Below are 16,350 nucleotides of genomic sequence, written 5' to 3' on the forward strand. Positions count from 1 at the left end.
GCTCCACGGAGGTTTGAAACGTTTGTTTGGCATCCCTTGAGCCACAGGGGTGCGGGAATTCAGGCAGGAATTCAAGGCACCAGCCTTGAATGGCTGGTGCCAGGCCCTTGAGGGGTTACGGTGAGGGCTGCACTGGAGGGCCCTGTGGCCAGCTCGATGGTGGTCAGCGATTTGTCGGGATATGCAGCCTTCTCTGGAGCCGGGGGCTAGTTGGTCACTCTCTTTCTTCCTTTACCCTCTCTTGGGCTTGAGCTTTGCATGGCCTTCTCTCTAGCCTTCTGGCTTCTACATGGCCTCTGCTCATCCATCCAGTTCCCCAGCAAGGCACGGCTTCTGAAAGTGGGGATTTGGGATTCCAAGGGCTGTTAGAGACTTAGAGAGTGCCCGGAGCTTGACAGTGCTTTGTGGGCTCAGGTGTTACCCACGTTATGAGTACGTTAAATAGGAATGCATGAAAACAGCAGCTGGCCCTTCCTCAGGGTTGTGTGCCAGGCATGACACTTCTTGTGTATCCACTCACTTAATTTTCACAACTTTGGGAAGTATGTCAAGTTTTCTGGTTTTACAGATTAGGAAACTGGGGGCACTTGAAGAACTTGCCCAAGAGTATGCAATTACTGGGTGGTAGGGCTTGGGTTTGAACGAAGCTGCCTAGCTTTAGTCTGCCCATGTAACCCTTAGGCTCTATTGACCTAGGGCTTTAGGGAGTTGGAGGCATTGGATTTGGACTCTGAAATTGTTACAACATTTCACAGTGTACGTGCATTTTTTTTTAATGGGAAAATGTCTGATTCCCACAAGGGTTGGTGACCCCAAGACGCCTGAGACTGCTGGTGAGTCATTAGCACACATGTTGAAAGGCTGTTAATGCAACAGGCTGAAGGCCAGTGACCAGAGCACCCAGGCCAGCAGGGGAGGTGGGGTTAGATGGCCTGAGTAGGCAGGTGCCTCCCCACCCACTGTGCTCCTGTCCTGGCCCTGGGCCAAGGGGTGGGGCTCGCTGTAGGGCAGAGGGCTGCCCTTATCGAAGGGGAACGGGACATGGGTGCACCCTGGGAATAAGCTGGACCAGTCACCCCAGCTCTTTTGGCCCCACCCAGGAAGCCAGTCCTGTCTTGCCCTGCTCTCAGCTGGAACTGCAGGGACTCCCTGGAAAGCTCTGCCTGCTCCCTTATCTTTAGAGGGATAGCTGTGCTGTGTGTCCCTCCGTCTTCCTACCCCGGGTCAACCCTTGCTTGGCTTTCCGGCCAGTTCAGGTACCACTTCCTTCAGGAAGCCTTCCTTGATCTTACCCCTTCCTACTCCAGGGGGATTAAGTGCCCCTCAGTTCTCTCAGATACCCTCCCTCCTCCCACTGTCACTCTCCCTGCATCGTAGGTGCCTGTTTTCTTGGCTGCCTTGGGTTCCCTGTGGTGCTAGTACATCGTGTAAGAGACTGAACTGTAGAACATCAGAGGTGGAAAAGTCCCCAGACATCATCTGGCCCAGGTCCCTTGCTGACCGACAAGAAGCCCAGAACGGGGCAGAGCATGCCTGAGGCCACGCAGCACTGAGCCAGGACTGAGAGCGGACCCAGTGTCCAAGACATGCCCTCATTTCATACCCGTGCCTCTTTGCTTCTGAGCACATCCTTTAAAATATTTGCTTTCATATATTCACAAAGTAACAAATGATTATTATAGGAAATCTAGGAAACAAAGGAAAAGAAAAGTCAGAGATAATTGTTACTGTTTTTTGTTTTGATTTTTGGATTTAGTACCAGTTTCTGGGTTATGCATAAAATTTTTCACAAAAATAAGACCGTATGGTCTTATAAAAATGTTTTCTACTTTAATAATATATATGGTAATTATATTTTTGTGTCAGTAAATGTCCTCCTTCAACATATTGTAAATGGCTGCCTGGGATTCCATCACATGCTTGCATTATAATTGCTAAAGACAGTCCCCTGTTGTTGGGCATTTGCTATTATAAACAACACTCTATGCTATTATACAGCACGGGGATTCGTTTTCTTGTGGGAGATCTTTGCACACTTCTGCAATTACTACCTCTAGGATGAGTTCCTAGAAGTACAGCTGTAGGGTCTCTGGTAGACTGTACCCACGCTGAGCAGACCATATAGTCTGGGGGCTGGGAGCGATTTTGAGGATCTTCATCCTCGCCTCTGGGTCTGAGACTCACATTCCCCTCCTGGCTGCGCCAGCCCAGTCCCTCACACCTCCTGTCCTTGTCCCCAGTTCCCATCCTGCAGGGGAGCTCTCCTGCCAGCTTTCAGCAGCTGCCTCCACTCATGTTTAAGGGAAACCACGTAGAGGGCCGTGGTCAGGGTGCTGTTTGGGTGAGGATGTTGGGCGAGCTTGGGATCCTCAAGGCAGGAGGGTTTGGTCGCCTGCTGTGCTGCTGTGGGCTTATGCCCTGAGGATGGGAGATGCCTGTTGTGTTTGGGGCAGATAGCGACAGCTGCCATTTCTTACATGTGGCTTACACCATGCTCCTCCAATGGGTTTCATCAGTTATCCCTCAGCCCCAACCCGATGCAGTAGGCCTGGTGATTTCACACGTGAGATGGCTAATGCTGGAGAGGGCCTTCTAGCACAGCCAAGCCACTGATGCCTCACAGCCTAGGTCTGAATCCTAGTCTGAGCCTTAGGCTTTAATCTGTCAGATGGCGCTGCTGAGCACATTCTGAGAGAGAAATGGGTGGGAAGCACATGGGTAAGGGAGTGGGGGAACGCGGTGTTGGGTCGTGATTTAGAATTCCACCTCTAGCTGCCAGGCCTTGTGAATGTTTATTGTCCCACTTTGCTTCTGGAGTCTTCTTAGTCTTACCAGAGCAGTCTTGGACTCTGGTAATCATGATAAACAGTATCTATCACGTAGACACCACACGCAGGTAACTGCTCAGCATGAAGTATACATTATGAAACCTGGGATGAAACCTCCCAGCCTCCAGTGAGGCAGGTACTGTTGTTAACACGTGGAGAGAGTGAGGCTCAGATGAAGAAGCTTGCCCCAAAGCATGCACCCAGGACGAGCGGCAGTAGTTGAACTCGGGCCGGCCTAGATCAGGTCCTGTGGGTCCACAGTCGGTAGAGCCCCAGAGCCCACACTCTGGCTTTCCACCTTCTGACTCTCCTTCTCTCTCCACAGCCTTGGCCCCGGGGGCCCCACTGAGCGAGCGGCATGCGGCCCCCCCAGGCCTGCCCAGCATCTTTCTGCCCGCTGCCCAGCCCCCCCAGAAGGCCCTGACGCCCTGGGGCACTTCCGCTGTGCACAGGACCACGTGGGGATTTGCCATGGTGACATAACGGGGTGCGGAGGAAGGAAGGAGCGCAACCAGCCGTGGACTGCGCCCCTGGCTGGGAGGAAGGGCCAGGGCCCGGATCCTCCTCTCCCCTGCCCACTGTGGGCCGCACTCGCTGAGTCTCTGTGACTCTCTCGGCCGGTGGACAACTCGGGTATCTCCTCCTGCGTGGGGCCTTGGGGCGGCCCGGGCAGGCCAGGGCCCTGCTGGCCACGGTCTCGGGGGCCAGGATGCCCGCCCTGGCGCGCCTCCGTAGGTTGTGTCGGCACGTGTCCCCGCAGGCCGTCCTCTTCCTGCTGTTCGCCTTCTGCCTGTTCAGCGTTTTTGTCTCGGCCTACTACCTTTATGGCTGGAAGCGGGGCCTGGAGCCCTCGGCGGATGCCCCCGAGCCTGACTGTGGGGACCCTCCTCCCGTGGCCCCCAGCCGCCTGCTGCCGCTCAAGCCCATCCAAGCGGCCACCCCTTCCCGCACGGACCCGCTGGTGCTGGTGTTCGTGGAGAGCCTCTACTCGCAGCTGGGCCAGGAGGTGGTGGCCATCCTGGAGTCCAGCCGCTTCAAGTACCGCACGGAGATTGCACCGGGCAAGGGCGACATGCCGACACTCACCGACAAGGGCCGTGGCCGCTTCGCCCTCATCATCTATGAGAACATTCTCAAGTACGTCAACCTGGATGCCTGGAACCGGGAGCTGCTGGACAAGTACTGTGTGGCCTACGGCGTGGGCATCATCGGCTTCTTTAAGGTATGCGGGGAGCAGGTCTGAGCAGTGAGGAGCTCCAGCCGAGCTCGATTCTCACCCCACACTCGTGACTGAGTTCCTGACTTTCCCACCTGTACAATGGGTGTAATGACACACCTCCTCCCAGCTTGTTGGTTGTGAAGGGTGAGCGGGTGAGTGTAAGGCGCTTGGGGCACATGGTGCCTTATGCCTGGTAGGTGCCTTTTAAGTATTAGCTTTATTAGAAGCACACAACAGGGGCATTGCCTGCTGTGCACAGGCCTTGCACACTGCAGGCCCGTTCTCAAAGGCGGCCCTAGGGATGGGCACAAGGGAGGAGAGCATGTGTTCTGCTGGGTCATTCAGAACCTGTCACAGCAGTTCTCACAAGGGTGGGGTATGTCCCTATTTTGTAGATGGGCAAACCAAGGCTCAGGAAGGTCAAGTTAGGTTACAGGAGGCTGTGCAGCCTGTAAGTGGGAGAGCCAGGCTCTGAGCCCAGACTTAGATGGTTGGGGCTCTGAGTCCTGCACCCTTTCCTCTTGGCTGTGGAGGGGTAGATGGAGTTCATGCACCCCTGAACCAGAGCCACTTAGCGTTGGAAGAAGGAGGGGAAAGAAATTCCAGAGGACAGGTGAGCTGCTCTGGGCTTGGTGGGGCACCCGGAGCGACCACTGGGACCACGGTCCTTGCTGAAATTGTCATGGAGAAGCTGTCCTTGGGGAGGAGGTTGGGGACAGCTGGATAGGGGACCCAGAGGCTCTGGCCAGAGAACTCTGACCTGCACGGTGGGTGACTGGAACTGTAGCTGGGTGCTCAGGGGTATTTGTTCCTGCATTCAGCAAATATTTACAGAGTGCCTGCCATGTTTATGTCCCTTGGTGGGCACTGAGGACACAGTGGTGACGAAGTGTGCAAAGTCCCTGTGGTTGTGCTGCTGACATTTCCGGGCAGTGGGTGGGGTGGGTGACTAGACAGTGAGCAAATAAACATACCATGTGGCAGGTGGTGATAAGTACAAAAAAAAGGAAGCAGGAAAGGGCATGTGGATGATGGGTATGGGCAGTGGTGCTGGTTTCGATAGAATGGCCAGAGACATTGTCTTTGATTAACTGACTGGCAGGGCGTGAGAGGAGCCCATGGCTCTGTGCAAAGGTCCCAAGGTCAGCCCTTGTGTGGCGTGAGTGGAGAGAGGAGCAGGAGATGGGTCAGAAGTAGCCCGTGTGCACCGATGGCTACTTGTTCGTCCCCAGGCGTTGGTGGCCCAGCCACGCCCTGGCCCTGTGCTCCGTACTCGGGGGACTGTGGTCTAGATGAGGGTGTCTCACAGCGTGTTCTTTCATGCACTAATGGAGCAGGATGCTCTGCCACTAGAAAAGGTTTTGTGGACCAAGAAATTGAAGGCCCTTAGAAGTCCTGCAGTGGAGCAACCTGGTAATCTTTGTTCCCCAGCTGGCTTGATAACAAAACCCTTTATTTCACATCTCAGCATCTGGGAAATGCTGGCCTGGTTTCTGGCTGGGCAGTGGCATCGCGTCAGACGGCTTCATTTTCTGCTTTCCCTTTGCTCCTGGACTCTGTTCCCTTTCCTGCCATGGACTTCATTATGCTTGATTCGGAGCCCCAGGCCTGAGAAATGTCCCAGTGGCTGACAGTTATTGAGTGCTCATGCACAGCCACACACATCCTATGCGCTTTATGTGAACTAACACATTTGACACTCATAAACCATCCTCCAAACCAGGTGGGGGTCATCTTGATTTGAGAGAGAAGGAAACTGAGGCAAGGAGGAGCAAAGCAATGTGCCCACACTCACACCTCTAATGAGCATAGGTGTAGGATTTGAACCTAGGTGGTCTGGTTCCAGAGACTTTTATTCCCAACACTGGGATGAGTCCAGGAGCATTAAAAACCATGTATTTAGTAGGATTTGCACCAGAGGCCACACCTAGTACACAGAGTTCCCCTGGTTTCTGGGGACCAGTCGGTGGACTCTGGTCATCGGGTGCAGTGGGTACAACAGATGCCCTCAGGCCCTGGTTCCTTGCTCTACAGGAGGTGAACACTGGCCCAGGGAGGGGCAGGGGTGTGCTGCGTCTCCTGTGGGTCCTCCTTGGTGGTCATGCCCGGTCTCCGTGCTCTTCCCACCCTGCTGTGTAAGACGAGACCCCTCCTTGGTTTTCATCAGGGGCCGGTGACTTTCCATTCTAACGGGAGCCATCTGGTGGTCAGGCTGCATGTTTCTGCTCTTCTGCGAGAAACACGTGCTGCAGATCGGGGGTTGGGACTCCAGGAGGAGCACGTGGCAACCCACTCTAGTATTCTTACCTGGAGAATCCCCATGGACAGAGGAGCCTGGCGGGCTATAGTCCATGGGGTCGCAAAGAGTCAGACACAATTGAGGTAACTTAACACACACACAAGTGTACACAGAAAGCATTAGTGGCCCTTGTCAGGCCTCTGCCAGGATGTGCTCAACCCGGACCTTCCAGACCCAGGGACCAAACCCCCGTCTCTTTTGTCTCCTGCATTGGCAACTGGAGTCTTTACCACTAGTGCCACCTGGGAAGCCCTGTTTGCACACTTACTCTGTGCCACACCCTCAGCTCATTGCCTTGCAGGCCTTGTTGTTCAGTTGCTCAGTCATGTTCTACTCTTTGTGACCCTATGGACTGTAGCACGCAGCATGCCAGGCTCCCCTGTCATTCACCATCTCCCAGAGATTGCTCAAACTCCTATCCATTGAATCGGTGACGCCATTCAATCATCTCATCCTCTGTCACCCCCTTCTCCTCCTGCCCTCAATCTTTCCCAGCATCAGAGTCTTTTTCAAAGAGTCAGCTCTTCCCATCAGGTGGCCAAAGTGTTGGAGCTTCAGCCTAAGCGCCAGTCCTTCCAGTGAATATTCAGGGTTGATTACCTTTAACATTGACTGGTTTGATTTTCTTGCTGTCCAAGGGACTCTCAAGAGTCTTCTCCAGCACCACAGTTTAGAAGCATGAATTCTTCGATGCTCAGCTTTCTTTATGATCCAACACTCACATCCATACATGACTACTGGAAAAACCATAGATTTGACTAGAAGGACCTTTGTTGGCAGAATAATGTCTGTGCGTTTGAATACCATGTCTGGGTTTATCATAGCCTTATAACAAGGAGCAAGCATCTTTTAATTTTGTGGCTGCTGTCCCCATCCCCAGTGATTTTGGAGCCCAAGAAAATAAAGTCTGTCACTGTTTCCACTTTTTCCCTATCTATTTACCATGAAGTGATGGGATGGATGCCATGATCTTTGTTTTTTGAATGTTGAGTTTTAAGCTAGTTGTTTAACCTTCCTCGTTCACCTTCATCAAGAGGCTTTTTACTTCCTCTTCGCTTTCTGCCGTTAAACTGGTATCATCTGCATATCTGAGGTTGTTGATATTTCTCCTGGCAATCTTGATTCCAGCTTTTGAGTCATCTAGGCTGGCTTTTCACAGGATGTACTCTGCATACAAGTGAAATAAGCAGGGTGACAGTATACAACCTTGACGTACTCCTTTCCCAGTTTTGAGCCAGTCCATTGTTCCATGTTCGTTTCTGTTGATTCTTGTCCTGCCTACAGGTTTCTCAGGAGGCAGGAAAGGTGGTTTGGTATTCCCAGCTTTTTAAGAATTTTCCACAGTTTGTTGTGATCCACACAGTCAAAGGCTTTAGCATAGTCAATAAAACAGAAGTAGATTTTTTTCTTTTATTCCCTTGCTTTTTCTAAGATACAGCGGATGTTGGCAATTTGATCTCTGGTTCCTCTGTCTTTTTTGGATCCAGCTTGAACACCTGAAAATTCTTGGTTCACATACTGCTGAAGTCTAGCTTGAAGAATTTTGAGCATAACCTTGCTAGCATGTGAAATGTGCAGTTGTGTGGTAATTTGAACATTCTTTGGCATTGCCCTTCTTTGGGATTGGAATGAAAACTGACCTTTTCCAGTCCTGCGGCCACTGTTGAGTTTTCCAAATTTACTGGCATATTGAGTGCAGCACTTTAACAGTATCATCTTTTAGGATTTGAGATAGCTCAGCTGGAATGCCGTCACCTCCACTAGCTTTGTTCATAGTGAGATTTCCTAAGACCCACCTGACTTCACAGTCCAGGATATCTGGCTCTAGGTAAGTGATCATACTATCATGGATATTTGGGTCATTAAGACCCTTTTTGTACAGTTCCTCTGTGTATTCTTGCCACCTCTTCTTAATCTCTTCTGCTTCTGTTAGGTCCTTGCAGTTTTTGTCATTTATTGTGCCCATCTTTGCATGAAATGTTCCCTTGGTATCTCCAATTTTCTTGAGCTTTCTAGTCTGTTGTTTTCCTCTATTTCTTTGCATTGTTCACTTACGAAGGCTTTCTTGTCTCTCTTTGCTATTCTCTGGAACTTTGCATGCAGTTGAGTATATCTTTCCCTTTCTTCTTTGCCTTTCTCTTCTCTTCTTTTCTCAGCTATTTGCAAGGCCTCCTCAGACAACCACTTTGCCTTCTTGCATTTCTTTTTCTTAGGAATGGTTTTGGTCACCACCTCCTGTACAACGTTGCAAACCTCTGTCCATAGTTCTTCAGGCATTCTGTCTACCAGATCTAATCCCTTGAATCTATTCATCAGCTCCACTGAATAATCAGAAGGGCTTTGATTTAGGTCATACCTGAACGCTCTAGTGCCTTATCATATATAATTCTCATAGGTCCTATGAAGTGAGTACTTTGTTTTCAGGTGAGGAATTGAGGCCGCAAAAGCAACATGGTTGACACAGCTTGTAAGTCTGAGCCAAGATTCAGCCACCCTGCTCAGCTCTTCTAACCCACTTGTAGGAGTAAACTAACCAATGGCTGTAAGACCTGAGGCCCTGGGAAGTAGCACCTTGGGAAGTAGCACCCTAAGGTTCCCAAGGTCATGCAACCAGTTACTCTCAGTCTGTACTAGGCCTCCCCACTCCCTGGTCAGGGCTCTTCCTTCCACTGCCTGATGACCCCACTGGAAGATGTGGTGTCTCCTGTGTGGGTCCCCAGTGCTGAAGAGCAGGAGGGATTCCCCTCCCTGGGGAGAGGCCCACAGTGAGGGGTCAGTTTCTGCCATGCTTATGCTTACTTTCCATTCCCTTCCCAGACAGTTGCTTTCACTGCGGGCTGGGGTGGACAGTCAGTGACTTGGCTTTCTCCCTTCCTCGCCGTGTCCCAGCTGGCCAGCTGCCTGAGCTGCCAGCTCCTGGCAGTCAGTCCAGGATCGGGGCTTTGAAATGGGATCCCCCAGTGCCTATGGTCCACTGTGGCCTCCCCAGCCACAGCAGGTGATGGACAGGGCCTGAGATGTCGCTGGCCCCCACTGCCTTTGTCCCCGGTGCTGGCTTAATAGTCCTGGGGACCCTGAGGCTGGGGGAGGGGCCTCTCAATTTGGGACTCTCAACACAAGGGTGGGGAGTTGGCAGGTATTCCTGGTGTGTGGAGAGTGGAACACAGGCCCCTTACCTCAGTTTGTGAGGCCAGGGCCCTCCGGAGCCTTCACGGGAATTACAGAAAAGCACTTTGCGTGGAGGTTATTACTAAAAGGTGCCCTGGGCACAAGGCTCAGCCCTCAGCAAGTGTCCTTGCACAGCGCTCAAATGGCCCGCTCTCCAGGGCAGCCCAGTGCGCCACCCTGCCTCCCTCTCCAGCCTCATTTGGCGCCCTTTGTCCACTCTTGCTTTGTCCCACCCCAGTCATTCTTCACACAGTGGCCAGATGGACCTTTTTAAAATGCAAATTGGAACCTGTCATCCCTCTGTTCAGATCCCTTTGATGGAGTCTCTGTTGGCTTCCCAGTGCCACTTCCAGCCTCCAGGGTCCTGCAGGTCTGGCCCCAGCTGACCTTTCTGCCTCTTCTCCCTCTTGATCACTCTGCTGGCCTTTCCATGTTCCTTGACTGTGCCGTACTCTCTCCAATCTCAGGACCTTTGCACTTGCTGTTCTTTGAACTTAGCTCCCACCTCTGCCCTAGTTGACACTTACTCATTCTTTAAATCTTAGTTCAGAAGTCCGTTTCCTAGAGAAGCCTCTCTCGAGCTAGCTGACTATGCTCAGTTACCTGCTCTTCCAGAGTTCTGAACCTCTTCTGTGTAGTTGTGCCACATTGACGTTTTATGTACATTTCTACTATTTTGATATCTCTCTTCTCTGCTTGTCTTTAAAGTTCATAAGGGCAGGAGCAGTGTCTGTTTTTCTCACCACATGCCTGTTACTTAACACAGTGCCTGGAATAGTGAATAATTGTGGGATAAACAAATGAAACATGTAATGAACAGCTGTCATGTGCCAGGTATTTGGGATCTGTCCCTTCTTTTTAAAAATTCGCTTACTCATCAAGTATGCCTTTTCTTCCACTGGGTGTCAAGCCTGTGCTGGCACCAGGGATCCAAGGTGGAAATGACATCGTCCCTGCCCTTGAGAGGGACTAGCAGGGAGACTCTGAACAGATAGTGCTGCAGCTGAGGTGAGAAGTGCTGCTGCCAAGGCTATAATGTGGTCCCAGGGGCAGAAGAGGGCAGATGTGTTGGGTTTTGAAGGATGAGCAGGAGTTTGTCAGGCCAAGAAGATTCAAAGGAGCTGGCACAGGGACAAAGAAAGATTATACTACAACCAGAGGAAGGTGACTGGGAGGGTGAAGGACAAGGGTCAGGGGCTCTGAGTCTAGGGAAGAGGAAGAGGGGTGCTGTGGGTACTGTCTGAAGGTCCCCAGGGAGCTGGCAGTGGCGGACCCTGGGAGGGGAGAGAGGCAAGGGAGCTGGACTCCTGTGGGCGTGGCCTTGGCAGTGCTGGGGGTGTCTAGGGCTTGGGAGCACTCTGGGGCGGAGTGTCTGCTCCTGCGCCTGCAGCAGTCTCCTGCTCTCTGATCTCTTCTCCATGGACATTCGCCCAGGCTTTCTCCTGAAGAAGAGATGGTGTGGCAAAAGCCAGCTTGGAAAGCTCAGGCAGGGAGTCTGGTGGTCAGGCAGGTGGACTCTGGGGTCAGCCATCTGGCTGTGCGGTGTGGCTCGTCCTGACCACTGTGTGACCCAGGATGACACCACACTCAGAGCCTCGGTGTCCTTGCCCGTGAAGTGGGGTGACAGAGGCTGATGTGAGGACTGAAGGAGCGATGGTAATGCTGCCGGCCCTGTTCTGATCACTTTGCCAGGCTTAGTGCTCACCCTCCACCGTCAGCCGTGAGGGACTTGCTGCCATTCTTGGCCATGTTTTATAGCAGAGGAAACTGAGTCGTGGGGAGGTTACATAACTTGCTCAAGGTCAGGCGGACTGGTGGCAGAATCCATGCGCTCCACTGCTGGCTTTCCTGTGTGTGATTTTGGACAGGTTACCTAGCCTTTCCGGGCCTGGTCTCCTTGTCTGTATAACGGAGATGCCTCCATCATGGGGCTGCTGGGAGGGTTACAGGGCCCCTTCACATTAAAGTACACGAGCCCGGTTTCTGGCTTTGGGAAGCCATCCTGTGTGTTAGCTGGTGTAGTACTGAGATGGGCAGGGTGGGGCGTGCTACGTTCACACAGGCTCAGAAGTGTGATGAGGCCTCCAGGAATGAGAGTGGGCACTGCTGACATTACTGTTCTCTGCCCATCTCAGTATTACACCTGAGATTCCATGGTCCTGGGGGGCTCTGGATCTGATGGCTGTCTTCCCCCTCCCCTCCCTGCTGCAGGCCAATGAGAACAGCCTGCTGAGCGCGCAGCTCAAAGGTTTCCCCCTGTTCCTGCACTCGAACCTGGGCCTGAAGGACTGCAGCATCAACCCCAAGTCCCCGCTGCTCTACGTGACCCGGCCCAGCGAGGTGGAGAAGGGCGTGCTGCCTGGCGAGGACTGGACCGTGTTCCAGTCGAACCACTCCACTTACGAGCCAGTGCTGCTGGCCAAGACACGCTCGTCTGAGTCGATCCCACACCTGGGTGCGGATGCCGGGCTGCACGCCGCGCTGCACGCCACGGTGGTCCAGGACCTGGGCCTCCACGACGGCATCCAGCGTGTCCTCTTTGGCAACAACCTCAACTTCTGGCTGCACAAACTCGTCTTCGTTGATGCTGTGGCCTTCCTCACGGGCAAGCGCCTCTCATTGCCTCTGGACCGCTACATCCTGGTGGACATTGACGATATCTTCGTGGGCAAGGAGGGCACACGCATGAAGGTGGAGGATGTGAAGGTATGGCTGGGGGTGCCAGGGGGGGCAGGGGAGGCCTCACCACCGTCAAACTCTGCTATCCCCACTGTGACTTTGCTCTCTGTACCTTCCTTATGCTGTCCGTGCCCCTCCCTTGGCCACTTGGTTCTATTTTCTTCACAGCAGGTTGCCATTTAAAATTATTTGAAGTATTGAATATAGAGGAATTTTACATTGGGATATGTGGGGCTCAGGGACATTACTGAGAGATGGGAGCTGTGCAGAGTTGTTTACCTACCTCTTAATCCAGACATGATTTTTAAAAAAACATGTATGTCAGTATCAAAGCTCCTCTAAAACTCATAAAACAAGAATTAGAGCTTAAATCATAGACAAGGCATACTTTAACTGAGCTCTGTATAGATGGTGGAAGGTGTGTGTTTAATTAAAAAAATGATTACCTGACTTAACTAACTATATGTAAAAGTATTTTGCAAGCCATGAAATTTTACACGTTTCACTGTTAAAGAGATACCTACAAATTAAGACCATTAAGCATTCTCTAAAAGACAGTTTCCGTCTACTCACTATTTTACTCAGGGTTATATGCAAAGGGAACATCACTTGTGTAAATGGGGAATCAGTATCACATGCCATAAATAGAGGGCAACCATAACAATAGATCCAGTGAAAACAAAACAGGGGATTAAATTCTAGTGAAGTACTGCTGCCTACTGACCGCCTGTCCTCTCTTATGTGAGATTAGTGAGAGTTAGAAATGTATTAGCACCAAACCAAGACTTTTTTTTTTTTTTTTTTTTATGTTAGGAGGAGGAGTGAAAGAGACTTTACAGGAATGCTTTCCTCCCATGGGTGCTGTGTTGGGATTGGCTGTAGGTCCTGAAAGGGCCATAGGGGGGATGGGGTCCCCTGGGTGAGGGGCAGGGGAATGTGTTGACCTTTCCTTGGTCCGGAGTGAACTCTCTGCTCCTCCTCACACCTCCAGAGGAGAAGAGCAGAGCAGAGGCTGTTGGGGAGCAGGCAGTGTCTGGGGAGTCAAGACCTGGGTTTAAGTCCCAATCTGCCCCTAAGTGGGTGACCTGAGCATACCCCTTCCCACGTCTGAGCCTCAGCAGTGAAATGACAAGATGGGGTGGGTGGGAGGGGCCTGGGAGGCTGGAGCGGGGGTGGGGGGCGTGTGCAGATGCCAGGCTCTGAGCCCTCTGCCCCACTTTTAGGACAGGGCAGTGTTGCTTTTTTACGTGTTTGCTTCCGAGATTTCACCTCCTCAAGGGCTCCTCTGTTGGAAAAAAGTTTTGCGACAACTCCTCTTGAGCCTTCCAGCTGAGGCTTCATGTGATGCCACGACCCACCTCCAGCAAAGTAGAAAACTGTTTTCTACCTAGGTCTTTCTTCTGGCGGCCAGCCTTGCTCTCTCCTCTGTAACTTAGGTCTTTGCTGCCTGTCCAGGATGAGTCCTTGAGAGGTTCAGGGTTGGCCCCAGGAGGCAATCAGGCTGCCAGGCTCACTGTGTCTGCCGTGAACCCCAGACTTGACCTCTTGGTTCTTATTTTCCCCATTTTTAGAGTGAGAGAAATGCTAGCAGCTTGGAGGTTTCTGTAGAAGAATACCAGCAGAGATGCCCTCTTCCCATGCACGCAGCTCAGCGCAGACTGCCGAGCCCTCCAGCAGCCGGGTCCTATGTGCCTTAGGCATCCTTTTTTGAGTCAGAATGGACAGAGTTTTTAAAAATTTTTTTCTTCAATCCCAAGCACTGGTGACAACTGAGCTTTTCTTTCAGAAACATGAATGTTGGCTTATTAACTTGTACAGTACGGGCTGTCCAGTGCAATGTAAGTAATACCAACCGCAGCTTTTCTTCAAGGCTTGGCAAGCGCCAGGCTCTGTGCTCAACCCGTTCTGTGTGTGGCCTCACCGATCCTCACAGCAGCTTTGTGAGATGGGTATTGTTTTAAATCTCATTTTACAGAGGCAGACACTAAGATTCAGAGAGGTGAAATGACTGGCCCAAGGCAACACAGCTAGGGCATGGATTTCCATGAGGTGGTGCATGGCCCCAGGAGGGCCAGGACTTTCTGTTTGCAAAGTGTTCTGATAGCAGGCTCTTCTTGCAGGTTTCCTAGCAGCCTTTCACATCATGCCTGGTAGGGACTTTTTGAGTCCCCACTCCGGAGGACAACTGTATGTTTGTTTCACAAGAGTCAGCATCCCTTCACTGACATGCAAAGCACTGGGTGTGCCGTGCATGGAACCACTGCATTGCTGGACACACAGTACATCTTTGGAAAAGTTGTGATCCTTTGATACCAGCCTTGTAGTCACCAGTGAGGTGAAATCCCCCTCATTTGACAGATGAAGACGTGAGGCTCACAGTGGCAGTGTCTGCAGACATGACAATGCCACCATTTTCCATCATTTACCAAAATGCCAGGCTCTTTTACATGTAGTATCTCATTTAGAGTCCCATGAGAGAGCTGTTGTTATCCCCATTTCACACCTAGGGAAACAGGCCTGGAGGAGTTGCTGAACTTTCTCAAGGACACAGTAGTACTAGGGCCTAGGCCTTGTCTTACTGGAGGCCTGGTGGAGGTGGCGGCCCAGGCTGGCTTCATGGGTATGGGGCCTGCACAGTCACACAGGGCCCCATGCTTCAAAGACGCCCGCACAAGGTGGTCCTTTGCTGTTGCCTTCCTGGCATTTTTAACAATTTTTGTGCAAGCATCCCCATTCTTATTTCTCCCTGGGCCCTGCAGCCTTTGTAGCATGTCCGTAGGAGCTGGACCCTTGTTGTGGGCCCTCATGGGAGGAGCAGGGAGCTCCTGGCTTCCTTTCACCCACTGTCCCCACTCTGCCTATCCTAGGCCCTGTTTGATACACAGAACGAACTTCGGACACACATCCCAAACTTCACTTTCAACCTGGGCTACTCAGGGAAATTCTTCCACACAGGTAAGTGGGCCTGGCTCTGCCCCTATTCACAACTTCCACGGGCCTCAGCATCCAGACCCTCGGAGAGCAATGCCTCCTGTTGGAGGGTGGATGGGCCCACTTAGGGTCACATTTGACCTGACTCCTGTGGCCTCTCCCAGAACCAGACAGCCCGCAGGGCAGTCACAGCCCCAGGCAGAGAACATCTGGGGGCAGCAGTGACGCGACGATATCCGCCGGTTCGTCTCCGGCTCTGCTGTCCTGGGGTGGGCATCTTCTCCCTCTTGTCTGTCTCACCCCACCTTTAATATTCTTTTACTACTTCTACTTCTGCCTTACAAAGGAATTGGTTGAATTTTAAGAACATTACAGAAATATATAGCAGAGAAAGTGAAAAGGCACTATAATTGTACCCACTGCAGAGATGAGCACTGTGATAAGTTTATTTTCTTTCTTTCTTTTTAAAATTTTATTGGTGTATAGTTGATTTACAATGCTGTGTTAGTCAGGTGTACAGAAAAGTGATTCAGTTACACATATACACGTATTCATTCTTCTTTAGGTCCTTTCCTCATATAGGTTATCCCAGAATATTGAGTAGAGTTCCCTGTGCTATGCAGCAGGTCCTTGTTGGTTATCTATCTTATTTACGGTCATTGTGTATATGTTAACCCATCCTGCTGATTATCCCTCCCCTTCCATGCTTCCCCTTTGGTAACCATAAGTTTGCTTTCCACATCTGTAACTCTGTTTCTGTTTTGTGACTAAGTTCATTTGTATCATTTTTTAGAAATCAGATTCCGCTTATGAGTGATGTGGTATTTACTTTGGCTTATTCAGTATGATAATCTGTAGTATCCATGCGGCTGCAAATGGCATCATTTCGTTCTCTTTAATGGGTGAGTGGTAGGTACTGTCAGTTGCTCAGTCGTATCCGACTCTTTGCAGTCCCACGGACTGTGCCCGCCAGGCTCCTCTGTCCATGGGATTCTCCAGATAAGAATACTGGAATGAATTGCCATTCCCTTCTCCAGAGGATCTTCCTGACCCAGGAATTGAACTTGGATTTCCTGCATTGCAGGCAGATTCTTTACCATTTGAGCTTCTATATGTACCTCTTCTTTATCCATGCCTCTGTTGATGGACATTTAAGTGGTTCCCTTGTCTTGGTTGTTGTAAATAATGCTGCAGTGAACATTATGGTGCACATATCTTTTCAAATT

The 16,350-nt window shown here is 51.3% G+C and overlaps 1 protein-coding gene across 3 annotated transcripts in view; it reads left to right on the forward strand.

Moving 5' to 3' along the window:
* NDST1 (N-deacetylase and N-sulfotransferase 1) overlaps window positions 1-16,350 on the forward strand; it is an 88,752-nt gene that overhangs the window by 27,232 nt on the left and 45,170 nt on the right. For all 3 annotated transcript variants that reach the window (XM_065918918.1, XM_065918916.1, XM_065918917.1), the window contains 3 exons: window positions 3,154-4,050; window positions 11,726-12,220; window positions 15,061-15,148. In XM_065918918.1, the coding sequence (XP_065774990.1) occupies window positions 3,538-4,050; window positions 11,726-12,220; window positions 15,061-15,148 (1,096 nt within the window). In that variant the 5' untranslated portion in view covers window positions 3,154-3,537. The remainder of the gene's footprint in view (window positions 1-3,153; window positions 4,051-11,725; window positions 12,221-15,060; window positions 15,149-16,350) is intronic.

Source organism: Muntiacus reevesi, chromosome 1, assembly GCF_963930625.1.
Source record: "Muntiacus reevesi chromosome 1, mMunRee1.1, whole genome shotgun sequence".
NCBI classification, from domain to species: Eukaryota; Metazoa; Chordata; class Mammalia; order Artiodactyla; family Cervidae; genus Muntiacus; species Muntiacus reevesi.